Source organism: Panthera uncia, chromosome C2 (genome assembly GCF_023721935.1).
Source record: "Panthera uncia isolate 11264 chromosome C2, Puncia_PCG_1.0, whole genome shotgun sequence".
In the NCBI taxonomy this organism is placed as follows: Eukaryota; Metazoa; Chordata; class Mammalia; order Carnivora; family Felidae; genus Panthera; species Panthera uncia.
In genome coordinates, this window is record NC_064810.1 from 37,722,625 (window position 1) to 37,741,675 (window position 19,051).

Below are 19,051 nucleotides of genomic sequence, written 5' to 3' on the forward strand. Positions count from 1 at the left end.
AGCCAAAGTCAGATGCTTAATCAACTGAGCCACCCAGGCGCCCCAAATTAGCACTTTTAAAAAAACAATTTAGACAACTATGGTAAAGAAAAATCAAATTACATAATGTAAAGAAGAAAATTCAAGCAGTATAGGGAATGTTTCATTTTAAACTCAGAAAGTATAATGTCATCCTTCAAATTCTACGGGGTAAATTGTGATTTATTTTATTGCTCTGACATTCACTGCATTCCCATTAAATGCTTGATTTATGCAAGAAGATATTTTAGAAATAACATTCATGATCAATATTAATTTGCTGATTTTTCAGAGACAGTATTTACATTCTGAAAGAGTCACACTCCCCTCCTCCCCCACAGAAAGGGAAAAATTAAAGAAGGAAGCAAGATAAAGTTATTAAATTTTCAGTCATAAAATTAATTAGCTACGAAAAATTAAATACCTTTCATAGAAATCTAAACTTATTAATGAAATCTGTATATGATTATGCCTGAATTTCAAAAATATAAAAATGATTTTCTTAGATGTATTAACAGATTCCTAGATTTTCAAACTTTGTGTAATGTAGAATTTATTTTACCTAATAATAACATTGTCCTCTAAATGAAGGCAAAGCTGTGAATATTTAATCCAAATTTCAGGCTTTGAGATGGACGGGTATTACTACAAATGAGCACAACATAATATTGAGTCATTTTCTCTCCCTTTGTTACAGAAACTAATTCAAGGTTTTCACAAGGTATGGGGCCCTATAAAGTTACAAGATCACAAAGTACCAAAGGCTGGTTTCTCTATGTAATGAAGGCAGATGTTTTCCATTCCCAATGTACCTTTGTATATGCATTTCCATAATAGAATGACACATAATCTTCTTGTCTCTTTGATATAAATGCTCTATGAGAGTCACACCACATGGCTACATATGGTGGTTTTATAGTGGGAGTAAAAAATGGATTTCATATGTCTGTAAGGAGACCAATATATTGTAGGTTGTTGGAAAGAATGAGAGCTTACAGAAACAGTTTATTGCAAATACCACATCTTCTTTTGTTCTATGAATCCAGGGAAATAGTGAGCTGTATCATATTGTGAACTATATCAAATACTGAAAGATATTTTCTCAAGGAAAATAAGAAATAATGTGACAAACACCTACAGAAATATTGTTTTGAAGAACAAACAAAAATCCCACCAACTTTTGTGGGAGATGGATGTTCCATGAGAGGGAGGTGTATGCAAAATGACTCTCAAAAGCCAAAAGAGAGTCAAGACTTAAGAAAAAAGCTAACAAATCCAGTTTGACAAGAAATGGCTTATTAAAGGGACTTAGAACAGGTCTTGGACAGCTGCAAGATCAGTAGATGGTCACAACCCCACCTCCCTTTAGACCTGCTTTTATGGCTTTAGAGGATGGGAGTACAGGCTAGGGGACCACCCAAAGGGGAATGTTTCCCTGTAGGTGTGTGTATCATAATCAAATCTCCCAGGTAGATTAAGGATTTTATGCCCCTAGGCTGTACTTAAGGGTGTGGTTAAACAAAAGGAAAGAATGAATGTGTGTGTGGCAGGCTGTGCTAAAGATTTCAGGTCATAGAACGGTCATTATGGTGTATTTGTTCAAAATGATGTTAGTCTGGTTCACACAATGGGGAAGAAAAGTTTTTTGTTTTTTGTTTTTTGTTTTTTTGTTTTTTTTTCTGTATAAGATCCTTGAAAACGTATATGAGAATTTTGTAATTGGTAAATTTTGATAATCATCTACTAGCAATCTTTCCTTATAAAACTACCGACATTGGACATTGAACAATATAATATATTAAATGCAGTTGAGTGGTGTTAATATTAAGATGAGGATTCTAGTAATCATGGTCTTTCTTCGCTAAATGAGGAGAATGTAGTTGCACAGATGGCAGTATTTGAGCATTTTCAATATGTAATGAATCAGAATTAACGTTTATATATTATAATTTGTAAATTTAATTAATGATTAATTAAATTTAACTATTAATATAATTTATAAATTATATAAGCTTTGAGGTGTAAAAAAAACTCTGAAGACCAAAGTTGCTAACATTGTATGTTCCTACTTTACTTGCAAGACATGTTTTGTTGATGTGTTGCTACTTGTAACGGTATGTTTATATGATGCGTTTTTCAAATGCAGACTATACTAAGTATGAAGATTGTTGGATCTTTTGACATTTTAGATCTGAATTTTATACACTTAGCTTCTGTTATGTTCTTATGCTATCTGACAAATGGTATATTCTTTTTTCCTTAACCCACTTTTTTGAAGAGAGAAATGCACCATTAATAAGAATGAAATGCCCCTAATTTTTATCTAGCAAGATGATATTAGGGAGACAGAATCATCTTATATAAGAATATTTTATGTATTGCAGTTTTATACACACACACAGACACACACACACACACACACACACACACACAGCAATGCACTATTTTCCTACTTTGTCCAAAGCAGATTTTGTCATTTAGAATTTCACCTTTTATCAACTAGACATGTATGTGTGCTTTTCCATAACTTGGTGCTGCTCTCTCCCTAAATACTTGCTTTAGCGTTTTCATTCATTTGAGGAGAATACTAAAGCCTAGGAGAAAGAGAAACGATTTTGAAAGTATGCACACTAATTTTCTAAAGATGAAATTTGAAACACAATTGATTATCTGAGTAGTTCTTATTGAATTTTACTTATGTGACATAATTTTCAGCATAAAACTCAGTCAAACTAGATCTACATATTGAGCACAAAGTGTAATTCATATCAGATGATAAAATATGGATGAATAATACCATTAACAAAATTAAGGTGTAACTCATTATTTGAAAACACCTTTAAAATCTACCAAAATTTGTTAATACATGAAAGCATACATAGGGTATAATATAGCATATAGTAATTCCTAATCACTGAGAGCAGGAATTAATTTGATAGAATACGTTTAGGAATTGAATTTATGATTGAATTTAATAAATGTTACTATTTAAAAATTTTCATAAGTCACTTAGACATATTCTCCTGCAATGTGGGAAAGGCATATAAACATCCCTGCCAAGAGACCAGGCGGCCATTACTTGAACAACTTCTTTGGTAGAGTGTACTGTCTCATAAGTTTGCTCAATACAATTGTGAAGAGCTCAATAGATAAAAAGGCAGTCTCTATATTAAACCCAAATCAACTTCTTACTAGCTTCTAACATCCAATGGGTTTGACCAGAATAAATATGATCTCCCACTTATGTGCCAATAACCCCTTCTACTCTACCTTCCATGTTTTCTTTTCCAGTGAAACCATCCCCAGATTAAAAAAAAAAAGTTGGAACTACTTTATTCTTTCTCAAAATGTAATATACAGATTATCAAAGAGGTTAATTAATATATACTGATAATATATGGGGTGAGGGGTATGTGTGCATGGTAGCAGCATTTTCCTTCTCAGGCAGTTATCTTAGTGAAGATTTATTTAGAATTCCCAAATAAGGAGTTGACATTTTAGAGGATTTGATATTGTCTAAAGAAAATGTGGAATTGTTTCATCATTGGCTTTGAGTTATATTAGTTTAAAAAGACTTACAGAATTTTATTTCAAATTGTTATCAGAATTGAAGTTAATATTGCATATTCTATTTGGCAACATGTATACATATATGTACATAATTAATATACATTTACAATTAATACAAACCATCCTGAATATTTTTTATTCTAAAAGCTTTCTTTAGTGAATAATAGTAATTCACCTCCCACTTTCTAAAACTAGAGTCATGAGGGGTACCTGGGTGGCTCAGCTGGTTAAACATCTGACTTCGACTCAGGGCATGATCTCATGGCTCACGAGTTCAAGCCCCACATCAGGCTCTGTGCTGACAGCTCAGAGCCTGCAGCCTACTTCATATTCTGTGTCTCCCTCTCTCTCTGCCCCTCCCCCGCTCATGCTCTGTCTCTCTTTCGAAAATAAATAAAAACATTTAAAAGTAAAAACTAAAATTAAATTAAAAAATAAAACTAGTCTCGGGGCCCCTGGGTGGCTCAGTCAGTTAAGCGTCTGACTTTGGCTCAGGTCACAATCTCACAGTTCGTGGGTTCGAGCCCCACGTCGGGCTCTGTGCTGACAGCTCAGAGCCTGGAGCCTGCTTCGGATTCTGTGTCTCCCTCTCTCTCTGCCCCTCCCCCACTCATTCTCTGTCTCTCTCTGTCTAAAAAATAAATAAACATTAAAAAAATATTAAAAAAAAATAAAACTAGTCTCATGCTCATAGCTTAGAGGATGGCATAGTCAATAGAAAATAACTATACTGTTACTTTCATAGATCTTTCTTCTTTTCTAAATGTAAAGCAGTATTGAGGAGAACATTTTCAAAAGAATAGATTCATAATATTTTCATAATTTAGTATTTCAACAGAATTTTTGTTTCAAAATACAACAAAGTTATGACTATTTTAAATAAAGAGTGTCATCTACTGCTTTCCAACCTTCCTGGATATTTACATTAATTTTTAGGTAGAAACATCAGTGCATACAGATATAGTGTTAAAAGCAAGCCTACAGTAGCAAGGCAGAAACTAACTGCTCACTAATCTCTCTCCTTCCTGTGCAGACAGCTGGACTACATTTGTCAGCCTCCCTTAAAATATGGTTGTGGGCTTGAACATGAAACGGGAGCTGAGGTAGTATATGCACTTCTAGGTGTCTATCATTAAAATTTCTGACACATGCCTCCTGGGGCTCACTTCCTCTCAGAAGATGTTCACAGTCAAAAGTTGAAGATGCAAGCTTATACCCTAATACTTCTATAGTGTACATTGCCCTCTGCCAATAACCTTGAGCCATCCTTCATTGTTATGTGTTAAAGAAACTTCCTATTAATCTAAGCCATTCTACATCCGAAAGCAAATCCGTATTATAAAGACACTGGGTATGATGACATATAGATGGTTAGCCAGAGATACAAAAGAACATTTAAATGTATTTGCTTTGGCTTTACAGAGTTCTTTTTGCCATATGACACTGTCAAAGTAGGAGTAAAGTAGTTATCTATTTTTAAGAGAAGGAATAAGTTGTCATGGCTTGATTCCACAGATTTAGAAGGTATACAGGCATAGGTCACTATAGAGTATAGGATGGCAACTCTACTGCCTTAGATTTTTTAAATTTCAGTTACATAATTCAAATTATTTTATAACATAGAAAGAAATTTTTAATAGAGTCTTAAAAATGAATTTTTTGTTTGAATTGTGAAATATTTATTATATTTTATTTTTAAAATTTTGATCTCTACTAATGATATTTTGGTGTTATGTAAGTAAGAACAAATTAATCTAATGATTTAGAACCTAAACACCAGAAGCACCAAACCCCTTTTAAGTCAAATTTTACAAAATAAAAATTTATCAGGTACAAGGAATCTATGAGACATAAAATTTTCAGTCATTATCACGTTAAAATATGTCATTTCTTTGAGTATACTGTCCTTAGTTATCTTACTCTATGACAGAATTTGCCAGGTTCACCTGCCATTTTATACATTTTTACTTCCACTTGTTTACTCATTCACTTTCCCAACAGAGATAAAAGATTATATTTAAGTCATTATGTGATTTATTATGGGCAGTAGGAAATAGTCTCATCCATGATTGGATGTTCCAAGTGATGACCATATAGTAAGATAAATGGTACATGTCAGTACATAAATGCTGGACCATGTAATCTTCACTTTTAATCTCGTTGGCTCAACAAATGATGATTGAGCTTCATGCAGATTCCTGCCCTGGAAGGATAAAGGAAGACATGAACATAGTTGGAGGTGGACAGCATAGAGGAATTTATCAAGAAAATAATGTTAGTTAACTTGAATAAGTATGACCCTGAGACATGCAGAGGAAATAATAGGTAAAGCGGCACGGATTACTTACCATGTTTGAACACATGCTCTCACTTTTAAATTTTAGGCATTTTGAGGAAGGATAGGGAAATGGACTAGAATAGTAGGAACTTATGTTACATGACGAACGGTTTAAATGTTATGTTATAGAAGAGATAATGGGGGGGGGGTGCGCCTGGGTGGCTCAGTCAGTTGAGCATCCGACTTTGACTCAGGTCATGATCTCACAGTTCATGAGTTTGAGCCCCGTGTCGGGCTCTGTGCTGACAGCTCAGAGCCTGGAGCCTGCTTCAGATTCTGTGTCCCCCTCTCTCTCCACCCCACCCTTGCTTGTACTCTGTCCCTCTCTGTCTTTCAAAAATGCATAAACATAAAAATATTAAAAAAAAAAAAGAGATAATAGAGAAGGGATATAGGAGTGTTATGTCAGCGGTTATTATGATGGAGGCTTTAGGAATTTAGTAGAGTGAAAGCCGCTCCATGAGGACAGATCATGAGGAGGACACTGTGAGGAAGAGATGCAAGCCTCAGCAAAGACAAGAAGACTGGAAACTAAAAATGTCATGGAGCTTATATTTAGGCCTCAAACATATTAATAAATTTTCAATAGCCAAGTTCATTAATTATTAGTATACTTTAGATGTCACAAAAGTTTGCTTTTTCTAATGTTTCATAAAAATAGACAACAAAGATGGGAATGAGAGTAGTGAATTTTTGTTTTTATACATTTGAAGTAAGAAAATCTGGGATTTAAAAATTTAAATTCCACCACTGGAAAAAACCTTCCTTCAAATAGTGACACAATTTCCAGATTTATTGCTTGGGTTCTGTTCACATTTTCTATTCTAAAACTCCATTTACTATGGCTTCAGTAAAAATCCAGTCCGAGCTGAAACTTGGTATACAGAATATCAGCTCTGGAGCAATGGTTGCTTTTACCAATTTTCCAGAAGATTGATTTATATCGTTTTGTGTTGTATGACCGTAAAGAACAAAACAGAAAAGGATTCACTAGCTTGATATTTTACTCGGTCTGTGTTAACTCCTTTATTTCTGTCCATAGTACAATTTTCAATTTCAATTTCAATTTTCAGTGAATTTTCATCTGATTATAAACACTATTTGATTATACTATTAACAAAATATGTGGGCTCTTAATAGAATAACACTTTTATAAAAATGGATACGTGTGCCTAGATTTCCTTTTTACCTCTTTTACAATATCTTGAGGCATATTTTGATATCATACATGTCAACATACCAATCATAAGGTCTGACAAGAGTTAAGTCTTGTATCTGTGGCCCATTTGAAGACTATTAGAGCTTCTTTGACTTACATTTTCTTTCTGATTTATTAGGATATGGATTTAATTAGTAGAAAAATCATTTTGTTATATCAAACCATAGTTGACCTCACTAAAGCTTTAGTTCCTTGTTCTAATTCTTATCCTTGGGGATAGTAGAGAGTTCAGCTGAAAAAAACAGGGGTGAGCAGATTGCATGAGTCAAGTTGCTCAGTGAACAGTTCTAGAAAAATCAGTAGGGGAAAAGCAGAGTAGGCAGTTAGCCTGAGTCTAGGTGGACAATGTGCAGGGAGCAGACCTGTTGCAGAAGTTGGAAAACAAAGCAGAGTGCTGGTCTGGGCAACCTTAAAACAACAAAGTCAGAATCGTGGGAAGGAGTCTATTATCAGGCAGCAGGCAGCAAAATAAATTTGATATTGAATCAAAGGGAAGCATTCTTAGGTACAACTTTCCCATAGGCAGAACTCAGCTTATTGTATTCACACATCTAACTCTCTCTAGGAATCAAATAGGGACCCTGGGTGGTAGGGACTTGAGCTGCAAAGAGAATGAAGGCTGTCACATCTATAGTTCTTGACATCCCATCGTATTAGTGATGTTAAACTTCACAAAATGCGAGTTACTGGTTGGATAATTTATTTTAAGGGGCTCGTGCGTGGCTCAGTCGGTTAAGCATCCAACTCTTTGTTTTGGCTCAGGTCATGATCTCACTGTTTCATGAGTCCAAGCCCCGCATCGGGCTTCTGCACAGCTGGCAGTACAGAGCCTGCTTGAGATTCTCTCTCTCTCTCTCTCTCTCTCTCTCTCTCTCTGCCCCTTCTCCACTCACATTGTCTCTGTCTCTCTCAAAATAAATAAACTTAAATAAATAAATAAATAAATAAATAAATGTATTTTTAAAACTTGTAAATGTTTGTAGTGATTGTCTTGGCTAAAGTCCATGGATGTAGGAGAGTATGCTTTTGGAAACTTATGCTAAACATTGAGAATGTAAGTAGCCAAGATGACACTTGAAATTACTTCTGTCATCCTGATATAGATTTTTTCCTTAGTAATTGTCTATAAAATATAGTTAATTATAACAATAAAGTCATTCAGTATACAATACCCATTTAGAATAAAAAATTTTCTAAAATGAAGTTAATGTATACAATTGTAGACTATTATATACAAAGGTTGATGGTCCACATATGAAATTAAATGCAACAAATTAGTTACTTGCCATCTGTGTATCATGATATGTGTAAAGCCTCATGGAAAATACAGAGTGATATAAAATAATCCTTATTTAAGGAAGTTTTAGGTAAAGTGAGAACTAGGGAAAAATGCAAAAACAATGCGATTGTTTTGCTATATTTTAACAGTCTCTTAAAAGTGATTACATAACAAAATGTGTTTTTTTTTATCATTATTTAAGCACCATAAAGTGTGACATGAATTGTTTATTACTCACTGGAAAGCAACTAATATTTGAAAATGTTTCTGGCAAGAAGTTTGTGATCACCTCTATAAATAACATAACACTTAAGGAAGGAAAACTATTTTGCAAATATGCATAAATTATTATCAGGTTCTTAAATGAATAATGTCAGATAAATAAAATAATACTAATGTTATTTAGCTCATTTGTTTTAAAACTAATTAATATGCAAATTATTAACTGTGACCAGTAACTTTTGTTAGAAATTAGTGTAAAATGTGACTAAAATCCTCCAAGTAATTGCCTTGGGAATTTTTATCTTCCCAACATGCATCCCAAATATTCATTTGTATGATTGATGAACCATTTAAAACCAATGGTATATTGGAAAAATAATTTTTTCTAGCACTAAGTATTATTTAGTAGATTCTTACTCATTGGTCAGTGCTTCTTATTTGCAGCTATGGTTAAATTCTCCAGAGCTCAGAGTTTTGAGCCATTAAATTACCTCACCAGTGGGTGGGACCTAATAGCTGATGAGGTGTGACCACAGAGTAGCCCACTTTCCCATCAGCTCTTTTTTTAATTTTTTTTTTATTTTTTAGACGTTTATTTATTTTTGAGACAGAGAGAGACAGAACATGAAAGGAGGAGGGTTAGAGGGAGAGGGAGACACAGAATCTGAAACAGGCTCCAGGATCTGAGCTGTCAGCATAGAGCTCCACACGGGGCTCAAACTCACAGGGCTCAAACTCATGACCCCGAGACCATGACCTGAGCCGAAGTCAGACACTTAAACGACTGAGCCACCCAGGCACCCCAATGTTTATTTAGTTTTGAGACAGACAGAGTGTGAATGGGGGAAGGGCAAAGAGAGAGGGAACACAGAAACCAAAGCAGGCTCCAGGTTCCATGCTGTCAGTACAGAGCCCAATGCAGGGCTCGAACTCAGGGGTCTCACTCAGGGTCGTGAGATCATGACCTGAGCCAAAGTCCAACACTTAACCAACCAACTGAGCTACCCCAGTGCCCCTAATTAGCTTATTTTTAATCTCTGTGGTGTGTGAGCCATTGCCTTTTATTCTTTTATTGCACATAGTCATTTCTTCTCTTCAATTATTCCTAGGGTAATGTTAAAAAATATTTTAATGAGATCTTTATTAAGTTATTTACATAACGATGAACATCTTGTGATCTTAAAAGCATTGTTTTTTAAAGATTGAATTAACTTCAACTAATAATATCACAATTCTTTACTTAGGTTCGCTATACATTTGGGACTTACTATGTGGAAAAGTTAAATAATATGGATATTCTCTGATTAGCTACTGCTTTTTTGTTCACTTGAAAACTATAAGCTAACATGGCAATAGCTTCAGAGATCACTCATTCAGTATTTCAAATCATTTTCCAATGAACTATCACTTTGTTAAAAATTTTCATAGCATGATGTTTCTAGTTCTTTTATGCTCAACAGTGTCTAAACGGGACACTTTTTTTTCTTCTTTTTTTGGCTTCTCTCCCACAGGGGAGCCTGTGGAGATATATTCAAGAGGACTTCCTGGTTCAGTTCTTTTTCACTCTGCTCTTATCATATACAGACAGAGTATGGTTCTCAGTTTCATTTCAATAGCCATTCACTGACTACCTCCTGTGCAGATAGTGATGGTGGAGGGCGCTGAGATGGGGAAGACAAGGCTTCTGCTCACAGGGAACCCACTGAGTTATAGTATATCCCTCTTTGGACTTTTAAAGGCTTTCCTTTATTCTTTCATACTAGAAATGTTATACAGTAAACTGCAGATGACATCATAAGCATTTACAAACTTGAAAAGATAAATACTACAGAGACACGATTCATTTAAAGTCTTCAGTCCAATGAGAATCTCCTTAGGCAAATAAATTATCAAGGAAATTTACACAGTAAATAGTCCCTTTACTAATTGTGTCAATTTCTTGGTTCTTGGAATTATGTTTTCAGGTTTTGAATATGTATTTATATATTTCAATGCCCTAAACCATATTCCTTATACTTCCACTCAATTATTACGATCTCTGCCCAACACTCCGCAGACGGGCACTAATTTGAGTGACTTGTCTAGGTTCCTATGGTTAATCAGGGAAAGAGTTTACATTAAAATGCAGGTGTTCTGCAGAGCCTAGTATTCAGTCAGGCTGGTAGGAATCATGTAAAAAGTCAAAATATTATACAACTTGGTAGGCTAAATCAATGGGGACACTTCAGACACTAAAATATTCAGGTTCTCATCAGGATTCTAAACTCAAAATATCTTAATATATCATCGTAGATTTACTTTAAGGGACTGTACATACTACATGAAGTCATTTCAACTCATAATCAAAGATGAAAATAAATCAGGAATTATTATCCACAGGAAATCTGACTTCATGTAAGCTCCTAAAGCATGCTTTTTAATTCACAAGTCATTGCTTTTAGCTTTACTCCATGCCAATGGTCTAAATATTAAAGATTTATATTTATGTATATTGAGTAATGCAGTTTGACTTTGGTGATGTTATACAGTTTCCACAGTCTGACCAAAAAATAGTTAAATTTATTTTGCTAAGATTCACTGAAAATTGTAAGCTCTGTCTCTCTGTCAGTGGGAACTGTGTTAGAAGAAATGAAATTGAACACAGGGGGTAAGTAACAAGCTTTACCCATATAACATCATGGCAGAAACCTTAGGCTTTCCCTTTTGGTGACCTCTTTTTTGAAGAAACAAGAAATATGTGATAAATATTTTTCTTAAATAAATCACAGCTTTGAAAAGTGGTTGATATAGCCTGAGGTCTTATTGGGGAAATAACGAATCTGTGTCCCACTGTTTTCCTCTGGCAACTGAACAATGTATATGTATATATACATGTATATGTATACATATATATATATGTATATATATATATGTATATGTGTGTGTGTGTGTGTATTAGTGCATGTTAGGAGATAGATTATGAAATAGACATTTTTTAAAAAAATGTCCACTGTATCTTAATGGAATCACAAATACAAACATAATCAGACTTGCCTTATGTTTCATATTCAATAAGATTCGTTTCAAAAATATTTGTAAGCATATGCCTCTTTATAGAATTAGATTAATAAAGAATGGTAGCAGAGGGACTGCAATCATTAAGGTGTGTGTTATTTGAGTATCTGGGAGGATGTTTTATTTTTTATAAATATATTTAAAATCATGAAAATTTAGAATTATCCCAAATATTACATACTGTATTATTGCCTGCTCCTTTCACAAAACACATAGGGAAGGTACAGGCAATTCAAAAATATTTGGCACTTGGGATTCCCCTCTTGCTCTGTGGCAAATGTGTATAATAAATTTTAAGCTTTGATATCCTGACCACTCCCCTATTCCTTCAAATGTACATAAAAAATTTTAATTGAGTTTTTATTGTATATTCACACACAGTTGTGTGAAATAATAGAGAGATTTCATCAACCCTTGACCTGAATAACATCTTGCAAAGATATCACAACTAGGAAACTCACATTGATATAGTCGACCAATCTTATTTGGGTTTCATCAATTTTACATGTACTCATCTGTGTGTGTGAATGTGTGTGTGTGTGTGCACACATGTGTATTTAGTCTTTTAAATTTTATTTCATGTGTAGTTTCATGTATCCATCACCACAGCCAAAATACAAAACGGTTTCCATCACCACAAGGATCCCCTTGTGCTATCCTTTTATAATCATATCCATGTCCCTCCCTTCCCTTCTACCCCTTACTATCCTTAACCCTTGGTAAACACTAATATTTCTAACTTTAAAATTTTATTATTTCAAGACACTATATAAATTGATCTTACATGTATTTATAGAGTTTTTGAGTGTATTACTTTGTATATTTTCTTAGTATTTGCTCTGGATTGAAATACGTATGTGATTTACCACAGTCTACAAGTAGCAACGGTTTACCATTTGGAGTAAAGTATGGAAATCTTACTTCTTATAGACCCCTTTGTCCTGCCCATTTTTTACTTGTCTTGAGTATTCCTTCTATATTTGCTCAACATTGCATCAATTGATGTTGTAGTTTTTGTTTCAAACATCATATAATGGAGACAACTCAAGAGAAGGATAGTCTATATTGTATTTACCCATGTTTTTGTTCTTTTAGTCATTCCTTCTTCCTTTCTGATACTCCAAGATTTTTTTTTCTGTCTAAAGAACTTAACTTTTCAAGACAGATCTGCTAGAGAAACATGTTCTTAGTTTTCCTTCTTCTAAGAATATACGTATTTCCTTTTGATTCCTGAAGGTTAGCTTCCCTGAGTAAGAATTCAGTCTTGGTATTTCTTTTCTTTCAGCACTTAAATAATGTGCCACTCCCTCTGGCCTCCATAATTTCAAATGAGAAATCTATTGTCATTTAGATTGATGTTCTCTTGTAGGTTATATGTCTTTCTCTCTGGCTGCTTTAGATTTTTTTTTGTCTTCCAGTTTAATTTTGATGTACCTGGATATAAATTTCATGGGGTTTATCATATTTGAGATTAGTGTGTCTTATTGATTCTGTATATTACATTTAAGTCTTTTGGAAAATTTGCAGTTTGGGACCATTATTTCTTCAAAATATTCTTTCAGCCCCAATCTCTTTCACTTATTTGAAACTTGTATGGTACCAATATTGAAGATTTGGTTATCATCCCACAGGTCTCTGAGGCCCCCTTCTTCTTTTTTTTTTCCCCTACAATCTATTCTTTTCTTATTATTCAAATTAATTATTAATTATATTGCCCTATCTTTAAGTTTACTAATACCATTCTCTGTCATCTCTACTGTACTGTTAAGCCAATTTAGTGAGTTTTTATTTTGGTTATTGTATTTTTGTCTTCTCTAATTTTCATCTGATTCTTCTTTTTATTATTTCTTTGCTGAGATTTTCTATTTTTTGTTTCAAGATAACTACTAATTGCTGAAGTATTTTTATGATGGCTTTTTTCAAGTTATTTGTCAGATAATTACATTTGTTTCAGCTCAGTGTTGGCGGTGTTTATTGATTATTTTTCCCCCTCAAGTTATGATTTTCCTGGTGTTTGGTGTAACCGGTGATGTTTTTATTATACCTGGACATTCTAGCTATTATGTTAGGAGACTCTGTATTCTATTTTAATTTTCTATTCTAGGAGTCAGTCACCTTGTTTAGGTTTACCCATAGAGGTCCTGGCTTACATTTTCAGGTCATGGTTGAACCAACAATTGACTTTCCAGAGCTAAAGGGTGTTATTGGTCAGCTTGAAGTGCCTATTTCTACTAGGGGTTGACCTGGTCCCCACTGTAACCACCTAAAGAGGCAGAGGAGCTTCCATAGGTCAGGCTGCCTAATGGCTCCAGCAGGGGTATGTGGTTCTCTAGCACATAGGAAGATCACTTTAAGGGCTGAGTACTTGTCAGAGATGCATCACTTCTCTTCCCCTGCTGCCCAGTTGATCACTATCTCTAGGCAGTGAAGGGGAGTCTCCAGCCCAGTGGGGGAAAAAATTGCTTTCCATGGCCACTTGTAGTTAGTGACACTCCCACTTGATTCCCCCTGCAGCTAGCCCAATCTTTCCCAAAGATGCTGGCAGGACTTGCATTTGATATGTGATTAAAAAAAAAAAAAATTAGTCTACCTAGGCTACCTTCTGTTGCTAGGTTGTCCTTGGGAAAAGCCAGGCCTCAATTGCCTTTTATTATTGGTTGGGAAACCACTGAGTTGCTCCTTAGATCCTAGTTTCCCTAACCAGTGCTCTTTCCTCTGAGTCCTCCTTTATTGTCTCTTGCTTAATTCTGAGCTTATAGCTGTACTTAGTTGGAAATATAATAATATTTAAAGCTTTTAATGTTTTTCCCAAAATGAATCAAGAGGAGCATGCTAAGAGATCTTCTGTGAAAAAAAAATGTAAATAAATTAAGCAAATAAATACATAAATAAATAAAGTTCTGTGGTAGAAAAGGTGGCATGAACCAAAGAAATATACTAAAAATATTTAGCAAAGGTGGTACAGTAGAGGTACCAACCAGGGCAAATTTAAACATTCAGTACTTACAGGTGTTTTTCAGCGGAAAGTCAGCTCTGGTTGAAAGGAACTTCAACAGGTTTCTCTATTGTAGAGAAAATGCTCTTAATATGCTAATGTGAATTGTTGGTCTCTTGGAAGGAATGCAGCTATCACAGTTTTCCCAAATTTATCTGTGCATAGAAATGAAACCTGTTTATAGTTTTTTTAGATACTAGGATTCCATGAAAGCCTGTGGAGGAAAGCCCTTATTATCACTACCGACATCTACCTCATCTGAAGTATTGTACCAGATGCAATCATTTAATTAAAAAGTTATTTCTGAGAACATTAAGGAACACCTAATTCTACTTTGATTTTTTAAAAATCTGATAAAATATTTCCATACATTTAAACCTTCCTTTAATCTGTATCAGGAAATAAGATTTAGATGAGATGTATGGCCAAAGACAATATTTATTATGTTATGCTAAAAATATTTAGTCTAGCAGTACTGACTTTTTCTAATGTTGCTATTTGCATTTTCAATGTTTTCTCTTTCCAGCTTTAAGGGATAACAGGATTGAGCTGGTTCGAGCTTCCTGGCATGAATTGAGTATCAGCGTCAGTGATGTGTCTCTCTCGGATGAAGGACAGTACACTTGTTCTTTATTTACAATGCCTGTCAAAACTTCTAAGGCCTATCTCACTGTTCTGGGTAAGTACAAGGAACTAACACTATGTGATCGCAAGCTACAGCAACATGAGTCAATAACAAATATATAGTTTGAGGCTCATATTAATAGATATAGTTTAATCCCTTTCCTGCTACATTATAACAAGAGGCATTTAAAAAGTCAATCACTTGCCCCATTTTAGAAAGAGACAAAGTGAGGTGTAACAGTTTGTATGGCTTCCTAAGAGCATCCATTTTGTTTCTTAGTGAGCAATACATACCAGGATATTATATATCTGGTGATCCTTTAATAAAATAACAGAATAATGATAATAATGAATTCAGCGTGTCTATAGAGTGGTCCTACGTTTAATTGTACAAGTCATTTGAGAGGGGCCTTCTCTAATCCTTATAGCTTTCAAATATGACTTCTTTGTTTATATTGGTGCATTTAAATGACCCTGACATTTCTGTGTCTTATCTTTTAATTTTATAGTTTTCTAGATTCTTAAGTGAAGTACATAATGTCAATCTATATGTAACTTGTAGCTTCTCTGTGGTTTTATTTTCTAAATACTGGGCCTTTTCCCCAAAGGTTAAAGTGACACCAAAAAGCATTACATTCATAGAGATTCAGAGGAAATAAAGTTGCAGCAAAGAGCTCTCTGTGATTCCGCAGACGTCATGGCCCAATCAGTTGAGATTGCTGCAGTTCATTGAAACACACCTGCATACTGTTAGAGGAGTTTAAGGATTGATTTTTTTTGGGAGGGGGGGCCCTAGCTTGCCTGCTTTTTTATAGATAAAGGCATAACATTGCATATAAAAGAACTAATGCATGCTGTTCTCTTAGGTAGGAATATTAAAGTTAATCCAGCTAGTGAATTGGTTTTGTACCTGCGATGTGAAATATGTTTCTTTGCAAGTCCCACTGGGACTATTTTATAAAAATCTTCATCAGCTTGCCACTACAGACAAAATATATCCACTAAAATGGAATATTTCAATATAACAACTGCCTAAGGTAACGTATTGTTCTGTAGAGAGCCACCTTGAGACCCCAACAATAGACAATGGGTTGATTTCAGCTTATTAAATGATGGTATGGCATAGATTAAAAGAAAGCATATGAATGTGAACAGAAAATAATCCAACTAATTGGAGGATGTTGACCTGTCATTTATCATTGTTGTTCTTGTTATTGTTTTAATATGCATTTCTCTTATTGGTGATTTCCAACATTCTTACATTTTATTCTTTTCAAATTGAATTAAATAGTACAATAAAGATATTTCAGTCTGCGTTTATTACTGAATGATTTTAAAAGAAATGTTAATAAACCTCTATGGCAACAAGAGAATATTATTACCCAAGAAATATGACATTTTCTATTATTTAAATCATCCATGTACTATCTCTGCATATTAGTTATCTGCTTAGCCATTGGATGACTTGGACTAGAAAAGGTAGTAGTGGTTAGCATTAAAGATAATTTACATCATGCCTCACAAAACCACTATTGCATTTCTAATACAAATGACTTCAAAACCCTCTGTGTAAGAATCAGAAAAGTATTGTTGCAGTTATTGATAAATCTCTTATTCTAAAATGCATTTTTGAACAAAGTACATAGAGGATAATAATATCTTTTTAAGCCTTAAGAATTATGAAATCAGGAACGCAAGGTGCTCTTTTATTTAAATCACAATATGCTAAGGAATAAAGAAATGTGCTTTGTGGATTTTTTCTCCCATTGCAAACACTTTACCTTCTTAAGTCCTTGTACTGATAAGTCTTAAGACATACTGCATGGCTGTTTTTGAGATTTACAAAGAGTATTTTTTGCAGGTAAAACTTTAAAAGCTACTTGGAACTAAATTCATTTTAAATGCTTTCTGGATAATACATACACATACACATACACATACACATACATACATACACACACACACACACACACACACACACACACACACACACTTGCATATATAAGATAGTTCCCCACCTCACCCCCATCCGGGATTTCATCTTCCACTGTTTAAGTTACACATGAATAACCTCAGTCTGGAAGCAGGTGATCCTCCTTCTGACTTCTTGTTGGGCCAATAGTAGCCTAACGTTACAGCACAATGCTTACAACATTCACCTCACTTCCTCTTATCACATAGGCATTTTAACTTCTCACATCCACACAAGAAGGGTAAGTATAGTACAATAGTTTACAAGAGAGACTACATTCACATAACTTCTGTTATGGCATATTGTTATAATAGTTCCATTTCATTATTTATCATTGCTAATCTTTTACTATGCCTAATTTATAAATTAAAATTTATTATAGGTAATATGGATAGGAGAAAAAAATAGCTTATATAGTGTTCAGTACTATCCACAGTTTCAGGTCTGCTGAGGGTCTTGCGATGTCTCTCCCTCAAATAACCAGGGTGGCGGGAGGGGGGGCAGGGAACTACTGAATATACATATGTATATGTGTTTGTGTAGATATACACAATTTTATATCTCTCTATAGATTATAGAGATATTTTAAGCAGTTTATTTTATTATATAACACTGTTATTTTCTATTGAAGTTATTGTTAATTAACAACCCATTCTAGCTTTGTGAAAGTAATAGTCATAAGAATGAATCAGCTCTGGAGATTGATGTTCCCTCCATTTGCTTAAATTTCAGGTGTTCCTGAGAAGCCTCAAATTAGTGGATTTTCATCACCGGTTATGGAGGGAGATTTGATGCAGCTGACTTGTAAAACATCTGGTAGTAAACCTGCAGCTGATATAAGATGGTTCAAAAATGACAAAGAGATTAAAGGTAAATAACAGGAAAATTTTCCCAAGTCACAATTTATGTGCTGAAACTAGTATGAAGTGTTAGATGCGGGACATTTTACATTTTCTTTTTCAAACCATAGTCTCTCTGATTAAGTGTAATTTAAACCAGATTTATGCATTTCTTAAATTAGGTAACTCTGGAAGGTATATCAATACAATCTCTGTGTGCCCCATTTTCCTCTTATGTATAACAAGTCTAACAATAATATATACATCATGGAAAAGTTGGAGAAATGAAGGAGTTATGTATGAAAACGACAAAGATTCATGCGTGGCAATAGTGAGCACTAAGTATGTGTTAGATGCTATTATTTCCAAACTCCTCTATAGTATTTAGATTACAGACAGAAATTCCTTGAATTATGTCTTCAATTTGTTGATTTTTGGAATTACAAAATTCTGAGGATAAACTTGGCTAAACATCAATAACTGATTACTAGTAGTTCCTACAGGGGGTAAAAACTGTACTTGTCTCAGAAAAAATGCACAGTAATTTAAATATTAAGTAGAGCTCTGCTCTTCATACCTAAATTTACACACACAAACACACACACACAACCTTTAGATGGGAAATAAATTTATAGGGGAGATGCCTCGTGAGGTTAGTGGTGGTGTTTATTTGTTTGTTGTTTGTTTTTCCCCGTGACAATACAGGTATCTTGGACCTGATGTCACATGCACATTAAAATCCAAGAATTATTGGGGCGCCTGGGTGGCTCAGTCGGTTAAGTGGCCGACTTCGGCCCAGGTCATGATCTCGCGGTCCGTGAGTTCGAGCCCCGCGTCGGGCTCTGTGCTGACAGCTCAGAGCCTGGAGCCTGTTTCAGATTCTGTGTCTCCCTCTCTCTGACCCTCCCCTGTTCACGCTTT

The 19,051-nt window shown here is 34.5% G+C and overlaps 1 protein-coding gene across 1 annotated transcript in view; it reads left to right on the forward strand.

Annotated features, from left to right (window-relative positions):
- Nucleotides 1-19,051, forward strand: part of CADM2 (cell adhesion molecule 2) — a 262,063-nt gene that overhangs the window by 65,476 nt on the left and 177,536 nt on the right. Inside the window, exons 3-4 of the mRNA XM_049628005.1 lie at nucleotides 15,222-15,374; nucleotides 18,024-18,161. Coding sequence (XP_049483962.1) covers nucleotides 15,222-15,374; nucleotides 18,024-18,161 — 291 coding nt within the window. The remainder of the gene's footprint in view (nucleotides 1-15,221; nucleotides 15,375-18,023; nucleotides 18,162-19,051) is intronic.